Here is a 25,623-nt window from a genome sequence, read left to right as displayed (position 1 = left end):
GATACGTTTTAGATTTCACTGCACTCATTTTCCACTATTTAATAATAAACTTTGTATCGACGTAGTATCGCCATCAAGTTACAATTCAGAATGACTCCAATTCCTGCAGGCACAACATTTATATCGGCGTGAACGAAAGTCTCGAATGTTCCCGTCAAACGCGCCGCCCGAAACTAGACTGTACTGTCTCTCGTTGTTTCTAGACTAGACTGTACTGTCTACTAGTCTAGAAACAACGCGGCTTTTCTTTGACAAGTGCCGCGCGTTCCTTTGATAAAGCCACCTTTTGCCGCAAGCAGTGTTATTTTATTACGTAATACATTTTTGTAGTTTAGTTACCTACCTACTTATTAAAAATTTTTTTCTTCTCGAGATCTACTCAAAAAGCACTCGCGATCGACTGGTCGATCGCGATCGACCGTTTGAGCACCCCTGCTATACCGGCTTGGGATACTCTTGGGATTAAGCAGTTTACGAACAATTATACAAAGTCTTTATTAAAAAATAACGAGAGAGCACTTTTGAAACATCAAAACTTGACGTTTATCGTAATGACATTTATACAAACAATTTAATAAATAAATTTCTGTTGAAAATAAGTTTCAAGATCAAAAGAATTGTACTAAAATTAAAATCTTTATAAAAGGTATTGGTTGAGATAAAAAAGCCAGTGTCACGAGCGGGATTCGAACCAACGACCATCGGCTCAATACGCCGCTGCTCAACCACTTGAGAGGTAAGGGTCGTGGATTCAGATCCCGCTCGTGACATTGACTTTTTTATCTCAACCTTATATAGATATGTGTAGAGATTAGTGACCGTTAATCGATAGTTATTCAGATATCGTGAGATGCGGTCGGGTGTGATGTAGGTTTCAGAAAAACATTTTCTTTATNTGATCTCAATAAAAGATCGAAACGTTGGCACGATAAAGAAAATGTTTTTCTGAAACCTACATCACACCCGACCGCATCTCACGATATCTGAATAACTTATATAGATATTAATTAATTGAAAAACCTTATTCGATCAATCGGACCACGAACTCTAAGGAACTAAAATTAAAAGTTTACTCACATTAATATATCAATACTTTTTTATTAGTAGTCCCTGTTACAGAACAAATCCATTTCTTTACATTAAAATCTCCGTCTCAACTTGATTTTTTCATTAAAATCAAAGTTTAAAATTGAAATCATACAGCACTGATATTTTAGAGTTCAAAATTTATTTTTCAAATTGTCGGCTAGTAATTCAGTTTGCCTTGAAAATACTCCCACCATAATGAAATGCAGCCTCGTTAAATTGTGGCCTTGTTAACGACTGTCTGTTCAAATTACGGAAGTTTGGACGAAAACAATTAAATTTTTGGCAGTTATAAATATTCCAAATTAATTTGTAATTATAATGATTTTAATTTTTTGAGATTCATAATGAATTTATATTTTTATGAATTGACTGAATATTTTATTTTATTATTAGAATGTTTATGTAGTAATGGAGTAAATAACTATGGGATAGGTTTTAGTTATCTTAGCTAGAAATCATGTTTGGTAGACGACTCTCATTGTTAATTCAATTACATGGAAATTCAGTGACTTTCCGGCTATCGTTGTTTGTAAACGTTGTTTATTAATCATCATTTACTATTAATGTAATTTTAACTTCATTATAATACACATTTTTTGATTATTTTTTGTGGTGTTTTGTACTCACATTATATCGTAGCTGCTCAAAATGGATACAACGAGTTAGGCCTTCCGATCGAGACTGTCCCTTCTTCGGTTCTTCTCTTCTTTTTCTCCCACTTTAATCATCTGACCCTTCCCACTTCTTTCGAGAACTTGGAGTAGTATTTGATGTTTAAATATTTCAAAATATTTTAAAAACATAAGTGGAAGTTTGCACTTAGAATAGTTCTTTCCAACTAAAGGTAAAGACAAGGTCATAAGTTTGAATCCCGCTCGTGACACTAGGATTTTCATCTCAACCAAGTCCATCTCAACCGATGGCTCATTCGCTCTAAACTAGGCTATGGAAGTTGTGCATACGGCTCTGCTAGTGACAGAACATTGTCCATGATTGAACCGATACAAAACACAGGTTGGTTTGCGTCTAGCCATAGGTGCATTTAGATCTAGTCCATCTATTAGTGTGCAAGCTGAAGCCGGAGAATTGCCCCTCAAACATCGAAGATTAAGACTTGATTTGAACTTTGCAGTTAAAATTCTCTCATGCCCTACCCATCCTCTAGTGTCCCTTTTTCCAAGTGAAAACTCTATTACGTTTCAAGATACCCTACAAGAAAGCATTTTCCATCTAGAGTGGCTGCTCATTTACAATTAATAAATGCTACGATTTCTATAAAATTAGAATTTCACCTAAACCTCCCTGGCTGCTTCCAAAGCCTAATCTATGCTTAGACCTTACTAAATTTTCTAAGAGGAGTACTCCCCCCTACATGTACAGTCAAGAATTTTATAAAATAATAGATATCTTTTCGAATCCCGCACTATATTTTACAGATGGCTCAAGAAATTATGTAGGGACTTATAATAATAATGCACAATATATGTTTACCCTACCACCTATATGCAGCAACTACACTGCTGACATTAAAGAAATAGCAAAGTGCTTAACTACATTAGCCCCATCCAGGGAAACGATTGTCATCTGTTCTGACTCTTTGTCGGCGCTATTGGCCCTTAAAAACAACTTTTCTGTACATCCATTGAAACAAGACATCCTATTTACCATTGAATCTCTGCAAAATCAGGGAAATAGAGTAGTTTTCATGTGGATTCCTGGACACAACGGGATATTTGGCATTGAGAAGGTAGACCATTTGGCAAAGCAGGCCGTCCTTAATGGAGTTAAAATTACAAAAACACCAAAATCCGATGTGACAGCTTGGTATAAAAGAAAGTCTTGGCAGTTATGGCAAACAGAGTGGGAAACGACTTCTAGTGTCAAACTTAGGTCGATAAAAAACAGTGTAAAACCTTGGGCCTCATCTCATAGAGGATCCAGTCACGAAGAAGTCCGTGCTAGGCTCAGAATTGATCATTGTAGGCTTACTCATTCTTATCTCATGGCCAAAAAAGATCCGCTTTGTGATGTTTTTGCCAGAAAGAATAACAGTTAAACACATTTTGACAAACTGCAAATAATATGTAGAAGAAAGACATAGGTTGGAAATTCCAACCAACATCAAAGACTCGCTTGGTGATGACTTCGAACAAATAGACAACTAGTAACTTTCCTTACAAAAACTAAACTAATTTCGGAAATATGAAGATAAAATGATATAATAATTTAATACAAAAGAACATTCATTTTATGCAATTATTTCACTCAATGTTGGGAGGTATCTTGGGGTGCGGTTTGGGTGCCCATCTGGTGGCGGTTGATCGCCTTTTATAATTTAAATTAAAAAAAGTATAATTAGCTAAGTATGTATGCTTATATGCATATGGTCTTTTTATTAATGTTAATTATTTTAATATATATGATTTGTTTGTTGCATCTCTAGAAGCAGGTACAAATTTTGTACAAATAAAAAAATTTAACCAAAGTTAAAGGTTAAAATGAAAATCCCTGAAAGAAAAAATTATGCTTTATTGCTACTCATCGCTTGCAGGTGCAGGTTCTTGCAACTAGAACAGGAAAAACCACAAGCAAGATCCTACACTAAGGAGCTTTTGGCAAGGCATGGAGGATTAACAACCTGAAGTTATGTTAGATATAAAGTTAGGGGAGCACGATAGATCTACTCAGGTCGAGGTGCAGAAGGCCTTTGTGGCAGCCTCTTTTATCCCTACCCCCTAACCATACTGCTCATACTGTTTTAATGGATTTTTCAAAATTCTAAGAGCAATGAAAAATAAAAATCGTTTGGCAGTTGTTTTCGAACTATGTATTTGTCGACGGATTTAACTCATTCGGTTCCTCCAGAGGTCAGAAGCGGTCAGGCACGATGGAAGAAACCATGTGACCGGATGGTCGCTGACTTCTTTGTGCTTGTATTCCAGTATTAAATAGTTAATTTAATGATTCTGTCGAGAAGGAATTATTGCAATAGTCGAAGAGTAGTAAATTCAAAGCAGGTCAAAGTCAGTAAACCATGACAGATTAGGATGATCGAAGGTAAGTAAGCGTTATAATAACATTAACGGCCAAGTAGGTTGGATCTTTAATAGCATGAACGTAGCCACCATAGTTGGTAATGATTTTTTGTGTGATTTAAGTAATATGTTTTCCTAAAGATAAATAAATAATAAATCGGCATGGAACCCGAGAGGAACGCCCGGGAATCGACCGACGCTTCCAATTTGTTTCGTCGTCACAATATGTCGTCGTGTATCCGACATATTCTCTTGGGGCCGCAGTTCCACGCTTTTCCTGCTGGCTGAACTGCTTTACCATCACAATCTAGCGGTTGTAGTTCTAACTGCTTTTACTCGTTATTGCCTTGCCCTGCTATCTGTTTTTCCGTTTCTAAACTAATAAATCAATGAAAATATACTATAATTCAGGAACGAAAGAAATCAATGTCTGTTAAAACTGTTTAAATCTACTAAGATAAAACTTAGAATATGTAGAAGGAAATATGTTACAAACCTATTTTTACATAATTAATTTTATGTCAAATATCTAAAAAATATGCATTTTATCAGATCACCTGAAACCTACCTGAAACTATTACCTAAGGAAATTGTCAAAAGAAAGTTGTATATTCATAAAGAGTTGGAGAAGCTGTGTAATTATAAAATTCTATTAGGTGATTTTGCAAGTTGTAAGTTAAAATAAAATTCTTGATAAAATTATTATGCATACAATTGCAAAGTACAAGACATTAGCTGGTCAGAAAAAAGCTAGATTCAGATTCAATTAGCTGTATTCTCAAGGATAGAGGTAAACAGCTATATCTTAATAATTACACGTTTTGTAATAAAACAAAACCATGCTCTTTGTAAAATTCGGAAAATAGAGTGAAAAGCGTTTTCCATTTTAAAACAGTTTGCCCTAGAGTTAAAGACGTCAGGCTTATATGTATTAATAAGAGGACTCCAAATTCCATCTGATTTTTTTTTAAAGTTACTTAATAAGCAATTGCAGTGCATAATAAGTCAACTTTTAATCTTTATGAAGTGTTTACGGCAAATAAAAAAATAATTGTGTCAAGTTTTTTCTTTTATGTTTAAGTTCCATATTGTCTGTTTATTTCTGATTGTAATCAGGATCTGCATTTAGGTGATTTGCGGTAGTTATTACGGCAAATAAAAAAATAAATGTGTCAAGTTTTTTCTTTTATAGTTCAGTTCCATATTGTCTGTTTATTTCTGATTCTAATCAGGATCTGAATTTAGGTGATTTGCGGTAGTTATTACGGCAAATAAAAAAATAATTGTGTCAAGTTTTTTCTTTTATGTTTAAGTTCCATATTGTCTGTTTATTTCTGATTCTAATCAGAATCTGAATTTAATCTTCGCCACGGGTCTTCCCCTTCAGAGGAATGATTGTCAAAAATTCTTCCTTAGCCAACATGTCATTGAATACCATCCGAATAAAAATACACAGCTGGGCAGTGTCTGTCATATCGGTGGATTCGTCGAACTGTAAAGAAAAGTATGTACATTCCATGATATCATGTTTTAGTTTATCTGCGATGTCCTGACTCATGACTTCAATACGCCTTGTGACAGTCGGACGAGATAACTGAAGTTCTCTAATAGCAGACATGATTTCTGTTTTATTTTTAAAATCTCCAAATAAAGTCTCACCCGCTTCAATAAATGCTTCCTTCACCACCGATCCATCTTCGAATGGTTTCTTGTGTTTCGCCAATATATGAGATATTTTAAATGACGCGATCGTAGCAGCTTTTGATTGTTTGGCTGGTCTTGTGAACATGGATTGTTCTTTTTTCAAACAAGATATCAAATCACTTACTTTTCGTTTTCTTAATTCACTCTGTGGCGGAAAATCCTTTTCATAGTTTTTATGAACCGTTTTATGATGCCTCTCTAAGTTACCACGCTTAGGTATTGCAACTGACGCACGACAAATAACACAAATGCACTTATCCTTCACCATACAAAAGAAAAATTCTTCCTCCCAATCCTTATTAAAATGATACGTTTTAGATTTCACTGCACTCATTTTCCACTATTTAATAATAAACTTTGTATCGACGTAGTATCGCCATCAAGTTACAATTCAGAATGACTCCAATTCCTGCAGGCACAACATTTATATCGGCGTGAACGAAAGTCTCGAATGTTCCCGTCAAACGCGCCGCCCGAAACTAGACTGTACTGTCTCTCGTTGTTTCTAGACTAGACTGTACTGTCTACTAGTCTAGAAACAACGCGGCTTTTCTTTGACAAGTGCCGCGCGTTCCTTTGATAAAGCCACCTTTTGCCGCAAGCAGTGTTATTTTATTACGTAATACATTTTTGTAGTTTAGTTACCTACCTACTTATTAAAAATTTTTTTCTTCTCGAGATCTACTCAAAAAGCACTCGCGATCGACTGGTCGATCGCGATCGACCGTTTGAGCACCCCTGCTATACCGGCTTGGGATACTCTTGGGATTAAGCAGTTTACGAACAATTATACAAAGTCTTTATTAAAAAATAACGAGAGAGCACTTTTGAAACATCAAAACTTGACGTTTATCGTAATGACATTTATACAAACAATTTAATAAATAAATTTCTGTTGAAAATAAGTTTCAAGATCAAAAGAATTGTACTAAAATTAAAATCTTTATAAAAGGTATTGGTTGAGATAAAAAAGTCCTTGTCACAAGCGGGATTCGAACCCACGACCTTCGGCTAGATACGCCGCTGCTCTACCACTTGAACCACTCGGACACCAACTCAACCACATCTCAACCCCACCTTCCCTCCTTTTTGCCATTTTTCAAATGTCGTGTAATCTATTTGATTCTCGGCGACAAATGAAATGGCCACGAGAGCTTTACTGAAGATTTACTTTATTTAACTTATTAATACTAGTTTTCGTGGTCCGCTTGATCAAATAATATCTTTCAATTAATTAAAATGTATTTAAGGTGAGGTTGAGATGGGAAGTTAGTGTCCGACTGGATCAAGGTCACGGTAGCTCAAGTGGTAGAGCAGCGGTGTATTTAGCCGAAGGTCGTGGGTTCGAATCCCGCCTGTGACACTGACTTTTTTTATCTCAACCAATACCTCAAATACATTTTTCTTTTACTTAATCCATTTTTTCAATGGCTCAAGTCAGGTATTTGAATGAGTATGACAGTGTCAGGGTCACCATGAGACTGAATGTAAACCACTCGGCAAGAAGGGTTCTTCATAAATTCAATCATTCAACCATTAATAGCAAATGAAAAAAGAAAACAAAATTTTATACAGAAAAGCAATTTAACTGGGGGACTAAACAACGTATTTGGGACAAATTATATCCCTGCTTAACATATATGGTTCAGAAACTTGACGCAATGCCGGTGTCTCACATGGGAGCATTCCTTTATGGCCTTCTTGGTGTTTTTGCAGGACATTTAAGCTGAGTGACAATAGGCCAAAAGGCGACAAAATGGATCCACCTAGGAGGATGGAGAAGAAACTATCGATCAAAACCAGCTTAAGAAATATGCGGGAAAAATTGATAAAGCAGAGAGAATTGGAAAGAGATGGAAGAAGCCTTTGCTGTCTTATTATTCTAACTAAGAAATTTTTTTAATTAGAAAAAGGGACAAAATAAATAGCTAATTTATTTAATAATTGTACATCCAGTCGTTAACACACCACAATTGATACCGTCGGATACGGTTTTAACAATATTTTCTTTCAAAGGGCGACACAAGTAAGTAATCCTTTTAATGTAAGGTTTGATAAATTGTCAAGCCTTTTGAACTGAGAATCGAACACAAATATCTATACAAGGACAGTCTCGCGCAAATTAGGATACCAAAACCTCTCTGCCATTGTACTAATTGAACAGACTTTGTCATGCAGATATAAATTGACCTGTAGATGTGAAAAAGATGTTTCATGGCTATTTAAACCTTAATTTTTATTAACTTCATAATAAATCATTATATTTCTATTTATCGGTTTGTGTTCAAAACAGCTATGGATAATTGAAAGGGTTATGGGAATTATGATCGGATTGTTTCGTAACCATTGAGTCAGTGAGTCATATGGATGAAATCGATGGCCACGTCACCATTGTATTCCTACTTATCCCTTGGCTCCTCAGGCATGATGTGAAGATTCCATGTTGGGAATCTTAAACAGAGTTTATAGAAATTAAGTATATTGTAAATATAAGATTATACATAAGAAATATGTTAGCTAATTATTGGGAGAGCGTATTGAGTAGACGGAAGTGGCCTAGAATCGCGGGAACCGACCCCGTCTTTCTAGAAAATTCCAGACGCAGCTAAACAAAGCTAGCGAAATAATAAGAGCTGGATGTTTTCGATTAAGAAATGTGGGCCGATCCCGGGGCAATTGCCCTAGAAACATTGGCTGTCGTGCTGACGAGTGTGCCTTATTGCTCAACCCTCAGGGTTAGCTAATGCCCGGACTCATCCGGAATAGCTCAATGACCTGAGAGGACAAGGGCAGTCGGGTCACCCGGAAGCATAGCAGTGTTTTCGAAATACAACTGTTCCCCACCTTCTCCTTGAACGGATAGATAAAAGAGGGACGATCAGTAGAGAGTAAAATCAGAGAATTAGTGAGTAGTGGAGAGTAGAGAGAGAAGTAGAGAGTAGAGAATTCCATGGAGACGGCCAGGAATTGAAGAGAGAGGCGGTAAGCGGAGTGCTGTCACGGTCGGGCCGCCTCGGTCGGGGCGGCCCNCGGCTATCCCAGTAATTAAGCCCCTAGTAGTAAGAGTTAGTTATAGAAAATAAGATCACTAGTTATAAGTACCTAGAAATAATTGTCCAGTAATAGGGTTGTCTCTGAATTATACACTATTTTTGTTTGTACATATTGGGAATTGTTAGTCACAACAATAAAGGAACTTGATTGTTTGGTCCGAATTCTGGTGTCTTTTCCCCAAACCTCCTTGGCCTGAACTAGCAGCAAATAAGAAAAGGGTGTTCACCCGTCGAGCCCGGGCAACCTGACACATCTTACCCCAAAAAGGCTTGACGGGCTTAGAGTGGAGTAACTCGCTGCCCCCTCGGAACGCCCTAGCGTGCGACGGTATCCGAACCGCGAGCCGCGCTCGGGGAAACCGCTCGTCACACATGAAAAATTCCGATTCCGAATCTAATGAATATATCGGTCATTTCTGTTTTCCATGAACCAATGAGTTTGAACAATGACGATTTTTACGGTTTAAGTGATGATTTTTAAACTGTTATACTTTTGCTTTAGTATCGACTTGTCGTAATTGACAAATTTGCGGTTGGAATAAGTGCCCTTTGATTATATAATAAAGACATAAAAAAATCTATACGTTGTTAAATAAGACACTTTTATTAAAGAGTTTAAGTAAAAATACTTAAAATATTAAGAAATTTCTCTCCACACAAAATTGCGGAAGTTTAAACGGCCAAGGCCGACATACTTCGTCTTCTTTTATAAAACTTTGAAAAAGATTGATTTTAAACAGTGCAAATTAACCAATTTCTGTTAGTCCTGAACTTTCAGTTAAATGCTACTCTGTGATAATAATAAATCGTCATCGGATAATGTGAAATAATAAAGAAAGAAAGATAATGTGTGCAAGTGATATATGTGAGTAATACCGCCGACTCGAAGAATGTGAGATGAGCCTGATGGCGTCATAACTGGCCTGTACTCAGATTTATACTCTTTCTGTTTTGCTGTTTTTGAAATAAAAAAGCAAAACGAACATACAAGTTAACTTACATTAAAATGCTAGCAATTACAAGAAAACAACTTAACATATATTTATATAACTACATATATATGCTAAGATTTTCAAATTGATCAGCAAGTTCCTAGAGATAGATAGAGGGAGAGAGAAGGCTAAAGAAAGAGAGGGAGAGAGAGAGAGAGAGAGAGAGAGAGAGAGAGAGAGAGAGAGAGACGAAAAAGGTAAATACTCAAATACAATGTAAATATAGGAGTTCTAGAGTAAGAGTAAGAAGTGTTTGGGTAAGAGTATATAAATAAATAATAAGAATATGGGTCAGGAAAATAGAAAAAACTAGGTAGATGTAGGTACATAGAGAGGGAAGGGGGAGATTGAGCTACAAAAGGAGAGAGATAGATAGATAGATAGATAGATAGATAGATAGAGAGAGAGAGAGAGAGAGAGAGAGAGAGAGAGAGAGAGAAGAAAAAAGTAAATATTCAAATACAATGTAAATATAGGGAGGTCTAGAGTAAGAATAAGAAGTGTTTGAATAAGAATACATAATTAAGTAAGAAGGGTATGAGCCAGGAAAATATAAAAAGATAGGTAGATAGATGTAAGTGGATAGAGAGGGAGAGAGGGAGGGGTAAAGAGAGAAAGTTGGAGAGGGATAGAAGAATAGATAAAATATATATATAGCGTGACAGAAAGAAAGAGGGACAAGCAAGAGATGGAAAAAGTGGAGAGAGAGAGAGAGAAAGAGAGAGAGAGAGAGAGAGAAAGGTGGAAAAGGGAAAGAGAGAGACAATAAGTAAAAGGGAAAAGGGAGAATGGGAGACACTAAGAAAAACGAGTAAGAATAATACGGTAAGACGAGGCGGACCGTTTATATTTATAGAAGAAAATAATATTTACAACTTATATACCCCGATGTAAGTTTGATTGTTGTAAATTTTGTAAGATCATGTTCAATCAGTTTTTTTACACAGGCCATGATGAATATGCACAGTTTTGAATCAGCAGATATTTGAGTTTTATTTAAAACTAGTATAATGTAACTTATGTTGTAATGTAAACCAGTAAAAATGGAAACTCGGTTCTTCACGATTATGAATAAGAAGAGAAACACAATTTTCTTTGTGTTTAAAAATGAAAAAGAATAAAATATGTTATGGGTAGCTTCACATGTGTGAGTTGCAAAATTTGACAGAGCAAAACGACACGCCTGAGAATTAAATTACAGCGACTGTTTCTGCACTAAAAATATACCACCTTCTGGCGTATGGTGTTGTTGAAAGTAAGAGTATTATTTCGATTCAATGTAGTCACAATAAATACATGTATTAATGGGGCGTTGTAATAAGTTTCAACAACAGACGAGAAAATAACATGTTAAATAGATCGTTTATTTTGTCCAACATATGTCAAAAAGACTCCAAGTGACTTTCATATTATAATACTAAAAGCTCTATTTAATTTAAACATCCGAAATTGTAAGCGAAAAGTCATCGGTACATGGTGTAAGACCCTTCTGGATCGTCTGGAAAAAAATGGATCGACGAAAATGTCAAAGGGTCGAGGAGTACGTCAATTAAACAATTTTGTCACAAATGGTATATTCGGCATGGGCATAACTCTATCTCAACCGATTACGGAGAAACACACCTTCACTTTTGAAAATGAAAAGTTCAAAGGTGCTGTCAGTTCGATGCAAGGTTGGAGGGTCACGATGGAAGACGCGCATTCCGTATATATGGAGCTTCCGGGAGATCCGACGGCGAGCTACTTCGCCGTTTACGACGGCCACAGTGGGCCGAAAGTGGCAGAGTTCGCCAGTAGGAACCTTCATAAATATGTAGTCAAGAACGACTTATTCCAACGCGGATTCGTCAAGGACGCCATGAAAGCTGCGTTTTTAGACATGGACGTGGAGATGAGAGAACGGGAGGAGCTGCAGGACGACATGTCCGGTTCGACGGCCATCGTTGTCCTCATCAAGGAAGGCTCTTTGTTCTGCGCCAATCTCGGAGATTCGAGGGCGATCGCGGTCATCGACGGCCACGTCCACGCACTCTCTTTCGACCACAAGCCCAACACCCCGTCCGAATACGAGAGGATCGTGGAAGCTGGCGGATGGGTGGAGTTCAACCGGGTCAACGGCAACCTGGCCGTCTCGAGGGCGTTCGGCGATTTTGTCTACAAGATGAACGAAAACAGAGACCAGGAGAAACAATCCATAATCGCTTTGCCCGACGTTACAGAAACTAAGCTCAACGAACGATGGGAGTTCATCCTCCTCGCATGCGACGGCATTTGGGACGTCCTTTCAAACACGGACGTCGGCGAGTTCGTCTCCGTCAGGATCCAACAAGGCAAACCTCCGGATGCCATCTGTGAAGACCTGCTCAACCGATGCCTCAGCCCGGTAAGTAACTACGGAGGGACTGGGTGCGACAACATGACGGTCATTTTAGTCCTTTTTATGAAAAACAAAAAGAATCAAATCGTGTACTCTAAGCCCCTTAGTAAAGACGATAGCCCGGCGAGCATCCAATAGACACAGGAGTTGTTCTCACTGGGGACCCTATAATAAAGTTCAAAATTATTTATTGCGTTTTTTCTCTCTTAAGAACCGTGTTCCAATTAAACAATGATATGGATACACCAATAAATTTTATCCGACCACGTGCTGGTAATTTCCTGAGCTAACATCAAACTATAAAAATTTAGATTGAAGAAATTTTATGATGGTAATCAACAGAATGTTAGTACATGTCTCCATTTCAATACAGTTCTAACAATTCGATAAAATCAATATAACATGGAATAATACATTTATAATGATATTAAACCAATCAGATTTATAAAAAATCTTTAAATTGAATTTTCTAAAATTAGTTTAACCAAAGGAATTAGTCTGGAGACTTAAGTAAAGAAAACCTGATTAATTATTATGTCATAAATATTATCAATTTGATCTACTGCAGTCTGTATATTTTGTACTATTGAGCCTCGATTATCCGAGTTGAGGATCATCAGGAATTCAAACAAGGTAAACTTCTGTTTGGTCAAACCTCAAATTCTCAATTCTGCGAAACCACCGTTTATTGGCCGTTTTACCCTCATCAAGAGATGATCTACCTTTGTGGGAAAAAGTAATATAACATTACAATATATTTTACAATGTACAATATATAATATATATGTAGGGTATTGATTGAAATGAAAAAGTTAGTGTCACTAGCGGGATTCGAACCCACTTCCTTCGGCTAAATACGCCGCTGCTCTACCACTTAAGCTATCGTGACTTCGATCCATGAATAATGGCAAAAAGGAGGGAAAATTCGAAAGTTAGGTTGAGATGGGAAGTTGGTGTACGAGTGGTTGAGAGATCGGTATCGAGGAGACGGACTGTTACAGCTTCCTTACTGTGGCTGCACGTACGTTGGCGGTAGCTCAGTGGTAAGGGGGGGGGGTCGTGTTGAAGGGAGAGACAAGTGATGGTCGGTGAGGGGATGAAAGTGGTTATGTTGAGCGCCACGGCATTTTTGGAGAAGGATAAATACCAAAACAAGGGGAAAAAAAGAAAAGAAGAGTAGTACAATAAAAAGAAAGGGAAAAGGAAGGACAGATACGGTTTCCGTGTTAGGCCTCAGACGACCAATGTAGCGCTTCTGGCTCTCTTCTTTCTGATGGCGCTTCCACCCAGGGTTATGATGGGAGCTAAATGACGAAGTTCTTCCTTCTATCCGAGTTAATTCGTTAACACAAGAAAGATATCTTAGGGTATTTAGCTTACTTAGGGTTTAAAACTATGATTTAAAAAAATGAATACTAATTCGGATATCGTGAGATGCGGTCGGGTGTGATGTAGGTTTCAGAAAAACATTTTCTTTATCGTGCCAACGTTTCGATCTTTTATTGAGATCATCTTCAGGGCCTGGGATTTACAAACAATGTTTACATTTAACAAATACATTTAGGATGTGGATAAGTGAATTTATACAATGCAAAATATATTTTATATTCAAACAAAGTATTTCTACTCACTCAAAGTGTTTGTCTTCTGTGTAATTGTGCCATCCTTGTGTGTCGTGTTGAGAGTGCCAGTGAGATTTTGCTGTTTCATGTTTATATATGTTTGGTTTTGAGGGGGTGGGGAAGGAAGTCGGTATATAAAAGACAATTTTGTGCAAGGCGTCGGCTCCTTTGAAGTGAAAAAAGCCGACAAAGGGGAACAATGTGTTGGTAATAGTTCGGCCAGATTATTCTTTCAGGATTATATAGAAAGGGGATAAATAGGAAAAGGAAAGCTAAATTGTTGGAAAATTAGACTATGTGAAAAGTATTTGATGTGTGGAATGTAATGTAATGATGTATGTATGTTATTTGTATTGTATTTGATTAATGATATTGGCGTAGCTGCGACTGAGTTTGCATGTATCTGTTCTGTAATTGATGCTGTGTTTATCTCTGTTGATATAAACCATTTCTAAGAAATTACGTTTATATTTGTTTTGTTCTGTATGTAATATTTTTGGATTTTTGAAGTCAAAATTGTGTTGGTGTTCAAAGTGGTGGGTAGCGAGTGCTGTAGGATTTTGCTTGGGTTTTTTGCAATCATAGATATGTTGCTTTACTCTCTTGTCTAGAGACTGGCAAACGATCTATATGAGATACTGCATGAAGGCGACTGTTAAGGACATTGCGCAGCATGGTGTCATTCAGACAGTTCATATTGTATCGACCAGATCGTTCCGTCCGACTCTTGTTTTCATACGCCTTCTTTGAAACTTAAAAAATTGCATAGAGAAATGACATTTTTGATAACGACAAAGGGATTTTATATATTTACGCATCAAAGAAAGTTAAGGGTTGAATATCGAAGTTCGTGGATTTACAAGAATAAGCTTTTCTTTGAGCTAATTGTAATAGAATGGTAAAAACAAATTCTGTTAAGAAGGTGAACCCAGAAATGAAGAATTCTTGTCTAAATTGCTGGGAAACTATGGCTTGTATAAAAATCTGGCGTTAAATGGTTAGAGATGGGTTGTTTTATTGATTTCCTTAAAGGTATGAACATAAATTAAAATTAAATTTTACATGTTTATCCTATTTGTTATTGTATTATTTGACATAGTGAAGTTTTCAACACTAGAAGTACTGGATGGATCTAGTATCAATGAGACCATAAGCCATATTTGTACTGCAAAAGTTTATTTTATTCTCTGCTGATTATGTTTATGCAGGAATGAGTAGTATAAGCCGCTATGAATCATCACTCATAAAATGAGAAATCATTGGGCTACATCGTCAGTTTCATGGTTTAATATAGTGTACTGGAGGATTGGGAGTCACTCGACTATGAAATTTAGGGCGACCTAGTATCACTAATGCCATAGAATTTTTAGTAAAATGCAAGCATTCCGTAAATGCAATTCAACATCTGCCAATAAAAACTTGATCAGTGGTATTCAATATCAATCTTGTCGAGAGAGCCCAACTTTAGATCAACAAGGTCCTCATAACCATAGAACACCGCAGAGACTAAGATTCCTTGTAAATCTGAACTCTAAATGTGGACTATGAAGGAATGGAAAAAAGCCCTATTCATTGATGTGACGAGACCTTAACACAGAACAAAATAAACAAAATTCCATAATTAACACACTACATGCTTCCTGGATCCTTTCTCCTAATTCCTACACGCTATTTATAGGTTAAATTCGCTAATTTCGTTATTAATTAAGGTTTTTAGTTGAGATAAAAAAGTTAATGGCACGTGCGGGATTCGAACCCACGATCTTCGGCTAGATACGCCGCTGCTCTACCACTTGAGCTATCGTGACCTCGGTTCACTGGGACACCAACTTCCTATCCCAAACCCACCTTTTGAGTTTAACCTCATTTTTGCCATTTTTCGTGCCATTGACTTTTTTATCTCAACTAAAAACCTTAATTAATTGTAATATTGGTCAAGCGGACCACGAAATTAGTGAATTTAATAAGTTAAAATGAAGTATACCTTCACTAAAGCTCTCCGTGGCCATTTGATTTGTCGCCGAGAATCCAATCCGATTACACGACATTTGAAAAATGGCAAAAAGGAGGGAAAATTCAGAAAGGTTGGGTGAGATGGGAAGTTGATGTCCGAGAGGATCGAAGTCATGATAGCTCAAGTGGTAGAGCAGCGCCGTATCTAGCCGAAGATCGTGGGTTCGAATCCAGCTCTTAACACTGCCTTTTTTTATCTCAACTAAAAACTTTTATTAATTGGTCAAGCGGACCACTAAAACTAGTAAATTCAGATAAATGTATAAACATAACATATTTTGATTTACAGTCAATTTTAAACATGTTGATAAACAATGTGCAACAACAATAAACATAAAAATTAATTCCTAGTTTAAAATGATTTTTACCTATTATTCGAACTTTATTAGGGTAATATTTACAATAGAAAAGAACAGAAGGTATGCCCTCGGATTTAAGAATGGTTCTAGGACACGGTAGCGAGTTTCAGGATCCCCTGTCACGCTTTTTGTGGGAATTGGGAATTGTTATTGTATATAGCCGTCAAAATATGTTTTGTATGAGTGAGTGTATTTAGTAGAGTGAATGGGGAGGGGCTGAGGGTGAAATAGCATCCCCATCGCCGCTCGAACTGTGTACGTTACTTGGATAGATGGCAGAATGTTTATAAAAGATCGAGGTCACGATAGCTCAAGTGGTAGAGCAGCGGCGTATCTAGCCAAAGATCGTGGGTTCGAATCCCGCTCGTGCCATTGACTTTTTTATCTCAACTAAAACCTTAATTAATTGCTATTTATAGGCTTTAAATTTCCCTTAACTTGAACGTGCTGGTCAAGGAACAGGACTTCTCCACCGATTAGGGAATCCACTACTTTACAACAATGGCATTATGAGATGGACATCCATCGAGCTGGAAACAGATAGCACCACGTGAAGCAAGGAAAATGTCTTAAAAAAATCGGAGAGGTTGTCGAGTCTCTCAAAAACCGATGAATCGCAATGTAATAGTTCTATGAACATATAACCTATTAACCGTCATCTAAGATCGGCTGCTCAAATGGGAGTACAAAAATCAAAAAGACTGAACCTGTATATTATTATTTTAAAAAATTGCATCTCGGCAAATCCCTGATTGTTTTCGATGAAATAAAATTCATTTGTTCAAGATTTCAAGATGCATTTTAAGAATATTTAGCAGAACGCATAGGGTCTTATTAACAAAAAGTGATTTTTGCATAATCTTCTATATTTACGGTAGAAAATAAGTTTTAAACAAATAAAAAAGGTAAGTACCATACAAAACCTAAAAGGGGAGTTGACAATCGATCTTTTCTTGAAAACTTGCTTTGTTTACAATAAAAGTGACTGATCCGTGACATCAAAAGTTCATCACTTTTGCTTCCTGGACGATTTGTTTACTTTAGAGATTTTTATGCTTATGTACGGTGCTGAGGTAGAGAAATTTTTATAGAGTCTGAAAGCCGATTCTCTTTCTGCCACTATCTTATCGCAGATTGATGAATTCCACCACGGTCTCCTTCTAAACCGGGTAGATGCAGTATTTATTTTTTAAAAGAATGTTCTCGCACACACTTTCCTATACTTAAAGCCGCGTAATCCATCAACTTTCTTTCATTTAGGGATCGCTTTTGTCCCCATTTTTCTTATATTCGGCCCACTTTGCCTTCTTAAAATTCCATCTGCCAGGGGTTGTGAGACATTTGGCTTATTGAGCGATTCAAACTTGAAAAGAAGGTGGGTAAATGGTCAGAAACCATAAGCCGATATAAAACTTGGGTTTGCTTAAAGAGCAAGTTAGGAGGACAGCCCATTGGATAGTTTATTGAGTGGTTTGGTAATTTTACTTTTACTTTGCTCAATAATATTAAACCATTCTGGTCTAAGGCAACCAACATCAATTTCAATTAAATATTTTTAGAACGTTATAGTTTTAAGAAGTTAAATAAATCTGAATCATTAAACAGTACCTTGCAGGCTAGGAATGTTAGTAAACAATATCACCCAACGGTGTTTTGAACATTTGCACGTTTAATATTGGTAATATTGATTAGTTAGAGATCGTGAGATGGGATCCGGTATGATGGAGGTTTAGAAAAACATTCTTGATATACCGTCTGGTGTGATAGAGATTTAGAAAAACATTTTCTTTATCGTGCCAACGTTTCGATCTTTATTGAGCTCATCTTCAGGGCCTGGGATTTTTTAACATTATTTAAATTATACAAATACATGTATGATGTGAAAATCAATTTATACAATGATGTGCTCATTATAGACATTTTAGGTTTAATCAAATTATTTGTACTCACTCAAAGATTTTTCTGTATAGATGTGTCATTGTCGTGTTTCGTTTTTATCTCTATATAATATCTCATTAACACTTAATATTTAGTGAACTATTGACCAAATTACTTCTTTCAATTACTTAATCTTTTTATGTAAGATTTTGGTTGAAATGAAAAAGTTAGTGTCACGAGCGGGATTCGAACCCACGACCTTCGGCTAAATACGCAGCTGCTCTAACCACTTGAGCTATCGTGACTTCGATCCACTCGGACACCAACTACCTATCACAACCTACAACCTTTCGATTAACAACAATGACATTTACACAGAAAACACACACTTTGAGTAAGTACAAATAATTTGATTAAACATAAAATTTCTATAATGTGTACATCATTGTATAACTTCATTTTCAAATCTTACATGGATTTGTATAATTTAACCAATGTTGATAAATCCTAGGCCCTGAAGATGATCTCAGTAAAGATCGAAACGTGGTGGTTAGTGTCCGTTAATCGATAATTATTCAGAAATCGTGAGATGCGGTCTGGTGTGATGTAGGTTTCAGAAAACCATTTTCTTTATTGTGCCAACGTTTCGATCTTTATGGAGATCATCTTCAGGGCCTGGGATTTACAAACATTGTTTACATTTAACAAATACATGTAGGATGTGGAAAAAAGTGAATTTATACAATGCAAAATATATTTTTTTATATTTAAACAAAGTATTTCTACTCACTCAAAGTGTTTGTCTTCTGTGTAATTGTGCCATTCTTGCGTGTCGTGTTGTGAAATATTGCTGTTTTGTGTTTATATATGTTGGATTTTGAAATCTCACGATTTCTACGAATTAAAGATCGAAACGTTGGCACGATGAAGAAAATGTTTTTCTAAATCTACATCACACCAGAGGTCGCATCCTACGATTTCTAAATAATCATTAATTAACGGTCCCTAAATACCACACATCGATAATATTGCTAAAAAAGTTTTGAGCCAATAATATTGTTTTTTGTTTTTTTAATGTGGGATTTTAATTGAGAGAGCCTTTTCGTCTAAATTCATCCAGTTCGTCATGCAAGAAATTTAGATGAGGGTTTCTGCCTTTGTCCTGGTCTGAAAACGAATTTCTAGGGCCACAAAGCGAAACTGGGCGACCACCAGGCGGTGTATTTCCAAATCCAAGCGAGCTATTCAATCGGGATTCGGCAATGTTGAAGATACGACACGTGTGAAGCCGATTTGGGATGAATAAGGTCGTAATCAGGTAGAAGAGTTAAATCCCCGGCTGTGAGGGGTCTCGGAGGGGTTGTGGAAGAGTGACGCATGCCCGTGGAGGGAGAAGTTCCGTTGGGAGAGGGGTTCGGGGAGAGGCAGGGAGGGAGTAAGTTCGGAGTGAGGGGACGTTGCAGAACTGCAGCCTTCCCCTTCAGTCACTTCTACATCGCACGTACGTCTGGTGCACGTGCTCCATTCGGCGATGTACATCCCGGGATGAGAATGCCGGGGAGGCAGTCAAGGGCTAAACCCCGCGGATTTGGGCCCTGGGTTGACCCGGACCTACTGCCGCCGTTGCCGCGACCCAAAAAGAACCGGAAGCCTAAGCAGAAGAAGAGGTTCCACCACGCCTTCAGGGTCCTCCTCGCCCTTGGGCTCATCCCTACCAAGTCTCGTCAGTGCGATCCCCTCGGCCTCAGGTAATCATCCCGTCTTCCTCAGGGATAGTCTTCCTCTCTTTCACAACCGCAAGAACTGTCGGTTCGTTTAAATCCCCCCAACTTCCACCGTGCTCAATGGAACAACACTCAATCAAAATTAGTGTCTAGCGTGTGGCATGGCACATCTAGAATATCGATTTTTTTAGCACTTGTTATGTCTACAGATTTCATTCTCTCTGATAAAAGTGCTAAATGTAAAGTTGTCTATAAGCCAGAAAATGCGCTTCACACTATAAATTTATTCCGTCCTATTAGTTATTATATGAGCCTTCCAATATTCTGCACCCTCGGGGCAAAAGTGGATATATTCGAAACCACAAATTTTCAGAATTACCATTTTTAAAGTTTTCACCTTTGGTACAACTTTAATTTTTGTCCTTCTCCTCTCTTATAACTTAAATTATGCACAGTCTGTCAAGCCTGAAGACTCTGGAATACGCGCTTATCTCATTTTGACTAAATTTAATCCATTTTTGCCTCCAGGTTGCAGAATTGCTATAATTATTGTTTCCTCATCCTGCTTGATTCCTGCCTTAAAGTTTTCCCATTTTGGATCGGTAAGATTTTCAATTTCCAGGAAATAGGAACAAATAAACAATAAGATTGGCACAGAAATATTTTTATGACCTCAATTATTTGATTATCTTAACGACCCAAAGATATTTCGGCTCATTGAAATTGTGACCAACCCACACGTTTAACAATTGATATGCTTTTATTTCGACTTGGTCTATTTATATTTTTTATTTCTAAACAATCTGATTATGTCTAAAGTATTTAAAATACATTATTATATGAAATCCATTTAACAAAAGTATTATATTTTTAGAAAATTCTATATTCTATAACATTTGATATTATATCTTCTATTTATTTGATAATGTGGAATGTAGTCAAATTGTTTTTTTTTTCTTTTCATTTGTCATGGAAAGAAAACCAAAAAACTATTTGAGTATATTGTATATTATTGAATACCTCAAAAATGAATATTTCAAAGCGAGATATTAAGTTGGAAAATATAAACAAAAATAACGCTGAATATTTAAAAAGGTAGACGAAAAAAGTCGAAGAAAGGAAACTTGTATTAATAAAAGTTTTTAAATAAAAGTGATAGATCAAAAAACAAGTTGTATTTTTAATTTCTTAGGTTACAGAAAATTTACATAAATATAGATGAAGCTGGTTAATAATTCTTAAACTTTGGTGTACAATGGTTTTTCAGTAGGTTAACCTTAAACAGCTCAATTTTATAAGAAGCAGTATGAAAAAAAATGAATATTTTATTTTCTTATCTCATTCGTTATCAGTTCTACTGTTTGATCTAATATGTTGCAACATTGTCATATGCAGTTGCATTGTGTATGAAAAAAATTACTTATCCAAATTCAAGAAGTACGGAACTGTGGTCAAGAAACGTTCCATTACGGATCCTTGACCACAGCATGAATCACGTTATCCTGCAGTCTTATCTTCGCTGACCAGGGGTTCGTTTTTGAGCTGTGTAAGCTTCCATAAAGTAACAAAATAAGTTGAACGGACGTGTTGGGTCTTCACGGTGAAGAATTGTTGATAACGTTGAAATCTCCGATTCCGAGCTGACGTCACCGGCCACTGTTCAATATGGGAACCCGTTTGGGTAGGGTGCGAAGGGTAAAACGGACCCTTAATTTGACCGATCTCGCTTGCCTCTAATCAATACTTTCGATTAGAAAGTTTTCAATAGTGAATTTTAGTTCATTCTGAAACAAAAAACTCCATCTAATAGGAACTTTTTGCTTAGTCGTTGTAGTGGTTACCTAGAGAAAACTTTGTACAATGAGGGGTTCCCGGGGTGTATTGAATTTCTTTCAAAAGTTGATAACAGCTTCGGCATTCTTAAGAACAAAAGCCGGCCACAGAGTCTGCAAGTTGAAAAATTGTCCAGATATTCGTCATATTTTTTTGAGAAGGACACGAACAAACATGACAAGAAGTGAAGGGTAGTAGCCAATATGATCAAATTTGGATATTAGTACGTAAATAATGCTTAATTTCCTGAGTCTTTATTGCTATTCATGCCCATCACCCTGCTTATTTCCCTGACCGACTTCTGAAGATGGCGAAAAGCCTGACAGACTTGATCATAGCCGGTCATCTTGGAGTGCCTGTTTACGCTGTCGTTTAAGCATTTTCCTATTTTCAGTAATGAGTGTGGGCCGTTGCCTCACCCTACTTATAACCCTGATCAACCATTGAAGATAACAGGATTGACTAGAACAAACGAAACGTGTTTTTGGAGAACAAAATAGTTCTATCCATGATGTTTTGGACTATCACCTTCTCGGTATTCACCAGTTTTTGAGCATCTTGCCACTTTTAGTGGTTTTTTGATCAATGGCTCACCCTGCTTATTCCATTGATCAATCACTTAAAATAGTTTAATGCCGAAACGCGTCTTACAAGATTAATATTTCCAGGACTGGAGGACCAGAAAAATTGGAAACGACCAAAGTACTTAGGTCAATAGTAAAATAATTGTAGGTCATATATACACACTAACTCTTCAAGAATAAGTTAATACGTTTACAAGGATTCTTTTCTTAAAAAATGATCACGGAGAGCATACAACAGATCATTCTGGTATGTGTAAATCAATCTGCTGTTGTCAGTGATGCGTTTAGGCATGTTGCTATCTTCCATAATTCAGTTCAGTCATAACCTGATCAAGCGATTAAAACGTCTGGAGTTTATCCTGTACATACTTTAATAAAAAAGTAGATGTATCATTGCTTTTCCTAGCGAAAGTAATAGACAATGTGAACAATCAATCAGGGTTATAAATAGGCATAGAATCTAGCCCACTGCTGAAGATAGACAGACCAGGATGATCAAAAACTATAAAAATCGTAATTTTGGCCCTTCAGTTCGTGGTTTGTACCTGTAACCCCCCCTTCTTATTACCCTGATGAACCTTGAGTATCATGGAATACCGAAAAGCGTGACAGAATAAAGCAGCATGTTTTGTCTGTACAAACTCGATTCGACACTCCGCCATGTTCAGTGGTTGATCAGGATTATAAAAAGGGTGAAGCAACGTCCCGAACCACTGAAGATGTCAAAGTACCTAAAAAACAAGCGCAAGCATTATCGACAGCGGTCAAGTTTTGGTCTGCCAGTTTCGGCATTTAAAATCTTCAACAGCTGATCAGGGTATAAGCAGGGTGAGGTACTATACTAAACCCACCATCCGCAGACAAGTACGATTATGTTGAGTAATTCCTATTTGCATTTTTCTTTTCTAAATAATTGTCTAATTTATGGTCCAATATCTAAACCTTAAAGAAATAAAATCCTCCATTTCTTTATATTTCATGTATAATTTGAAGCAATTATATTTAGTATCGGTACTAATTATTTATAATTATGCATTTGCTAAAGGTCAAAATCAACAAAGTGAGTATTTATTAAATATATTGACTGTGCAATTATTATAGCTGTTGAATCATTGCCAGTATAATAAATGAATTTTTTTATGTAGAATCTAATTTTAATGATGCTATTTATAGATGTAATTATTTTATTAGTTGGGAGTCTATTCAACAATAAGAAATAACCCTTAACAAAAATACTACAAAACCTGCCAAGATTTTGTAAAATCGTGCTCTACGTAAGGGTAACACGTTGTTTTCTCGTTTTCTGGAAATCACGTCTATTTTGGCCCCCATGATCAATCGGTACTTCAATATAATATAATAATTCAATATAAATTATTTTGGGAAACGGTGAGGTGTTTATGTTGTCCACTTGACGTTCAACCGATTCGACCCCATTAAAATTAAACATTATTTCTTGTATTCGTATTGCGATTATAAACCAGACCTGTATTAATTGATAATTATTTGAAATAGGAATAAGTTTAATCAAAAATTCACAATGAAACTGAAAATGAAAGGATTTTGAACAAACTAAATTATTAACATTAATTAATGAATGTTCTAATATTGGTTTAAATTTCATTATTTTCAATTTTTATTGTATATTCTGTTGTTGTGCAATGCTTTGCCGAGTTAGTGGTTTCATTTATGTTTTCCTGTTATTTTGTGGACTGGTATTTTCTTTCTTCTTAACTATTTGTATTTGTGATATTACTCTCATCTTATTGTTTCTAAAATGTATGCAGTTATAATTATGTATGTAGCTAACAACAGCAGAGATAAGTTGATTGGTAAGAAATAATTTTTATTTAGAAATCGTGAGATGCAGTCTGGTGTGATGTAAGTTTCAGAAAAACATTTTTTTTATCGTGCCAACGTTTCGATCTTTATTGAGATCATCTTCAGAGCCTGGGATTTACAAATTTTTTTTGTAAATCCCAGGCTCTGAAGATGATCTCAATAAAGATCGAAACGTTGGCACGATAAAGAAAATGTTTTTCTGAAACCTACATCACACCAGACCGCATCTCACGATTTCTAAATAAATATCGATTAACGGTCACTAATCATCACACACGGTAAGAAATAAATTGTCTTTTCCACAATAGGCGTTTATTTCGTCAGACGCGTTTCGGACTATTACAGACCATCTTTAGTGACTAAATAACAAAAGTGGTTCAAGTTATATCCCATTTTTCAATTAATTAAGGATTTTAGTTGAGATAAAAAATTCAGTGTCACGAGCGGGATTCGAACCCACGACCTTCGGCTAGATACGCCGCTGCTCTACCACTTGAGCTATCGTGACTTCGATCCATTCGGACACTAACTTCCCATCTCAACCCCACCTTTTGAATTTTTTCTCCTTTTTTTGTCATTTTTTATCTCAACTAAAACCCTTAATTGATTGGTCAATCAGACCACGAAAACTAGTGAATTTAATAAGTTAAATGAAGTATATCTTCACTAAAGCTCTCCGTGGCCATTTCATTTGTCGCCGAGAATCAAATAGATTGCATGGCATTTGAAAAATGGCAAAAAGGAGAGAAAATTCAAAAGGTGGGGTTGAGGTGGGAAGTTAGTGTCCGAGTGGATCGAAGTCACGACAGCTCAAGTGGTAGATCAGCAGCGTATCTACCCGAAGGTCGTAGGTTCGAATCCCGTTCGTTACACTGACTTTTTTATATGAATTAAAAAGCGGACCATGAATTAGTGAATTATATCCTATTATATACAGGTAATCACATTAATTTGATGATAACTAATAGTGAAGAATATACCAAAATGTAATAGTAATACTTAGAACTGCTTTAATTTTCAAACTTGTTAAATAAAGTGGATTGACGTTTTATTAATTAGTTGTAATTTTAAAAATGGATATCTGGACGACTATGGACGTGGCGCATAGTCTCTCAAGAATAGGCTATTTGGAATGTAACCGAAACTCTGACCAAATAAACGCCTATTATGAAAAAGACAATTTATTTTTTACCCATAAACTTATTATAGAGTTCCCCAAAATTAGGATGGACATTATCAAAAAAAATGGCAGAGATAGTTAAGCTTTTAGAACTACCCAATACACATGTGTGTTGTTAAATGTTTACAAAATCGGGTATGTCAGTCGCGTTTGAACTTTTGAATCATAACTTTTAGCTTCTCGCCGTCTTCAGTGGTGAGTTTGTATCTGTTCCCCACTCGCCTTATAACCTTAACAATTGATTATCATGCAGTTTGAATGACGTGTTTTATTCTGTACAAACATGTCTTCCGTTTCTTCTACTCATCCCTGCTATCTTCCGGTTGATCAGGCATATA

The 25,623-nt window shown here is 36.4% G+C and overlaps 2 protein-coding genes and 1 pseudogene across 5 annotated transcripts in view; 2 read left to right on the top strand and 1 right to left on the bottom strand.

Moving 5' to 3' along the window:
- Positions 1 to 1,791, bottom strand: part of LOC106670994 — a 13,070-nt pseudogene extending 11,279 nt beyond the window's left edge.
- A 9,244-nt stretch (positions 1,792 to 11,035) lies between these two features.
- Positions 11,036 to 12,440, top strand: LOC106671014 (probable protein phosphatase 2C T23F11.1). Its single transcript, XM_014401750.2, has one exon. It carries the CDS (start codon positions 11,396 to 11,398, stop codon positions 12,386 to 12,388), a length of 993 nt encoding a protein of 330 aa, XP_014257236.1. The 5' UTR covers positions 11,036 to 11,395; the 3' UTR covers positions 12,389 to 12,440.
- A 7,150-nt stretch (positions 12,441 to 19,590) lies between these two features.
- The window catches only part of LOC106670997 (histone-lysine N-methyltransferase SETD1B-like), a 100,515-nt gene continuing 94,482 nt past the window's right edge, over positions 19,591 to 25,623 (top strand). For all 4 annotated transcript variants that reach the window (XM_024229072.1, XM_024229070.1, XM_024229071.1 and 1 more), the window contains exon 1: positions 19,591 to 19,870. In XM_024229072.1, the coding sequence (XP_024084840.1) occupies positions 19,668 to 19,870 (203 nt within the window). In that variant the 5' untranslated portion in view covers positions 19,591 to 19,667. The remainder of the gene's footprint in view (positions 19,871 to 25,623) is intronic.

This window comes from Cimex lectularius, unplaced genomic scaffold (genome assembly GCF_000648675.2).
Source record: "Cimex lectularius strain Harlan isolate CLEC.00 unplaced genomic scaffold, Clec_2.1 scaffold282, whole genome shotgun sequence".
Taxonomy (NCBI): Eukaryota; Metazoa; Arthropoda; class Insecta; order Hemiptera; family Cimicidae; genus Cimex; species Cimex lectularius.
Note: the sequence above shows the minus strand (reverse complement) of the source record. Positions and strands in the feature narration are given on the sequence as shown.

Bases quoted from the DNA above. Each gene is read 5' to 3' on its own strand.
- LOC106671014 (XM_014401750.2), top strand. From the start codon at position 11,396: ATGTCAAAGGGTCGAGGAGTACGTCAATTAAACAATTTTGTCACAAAT.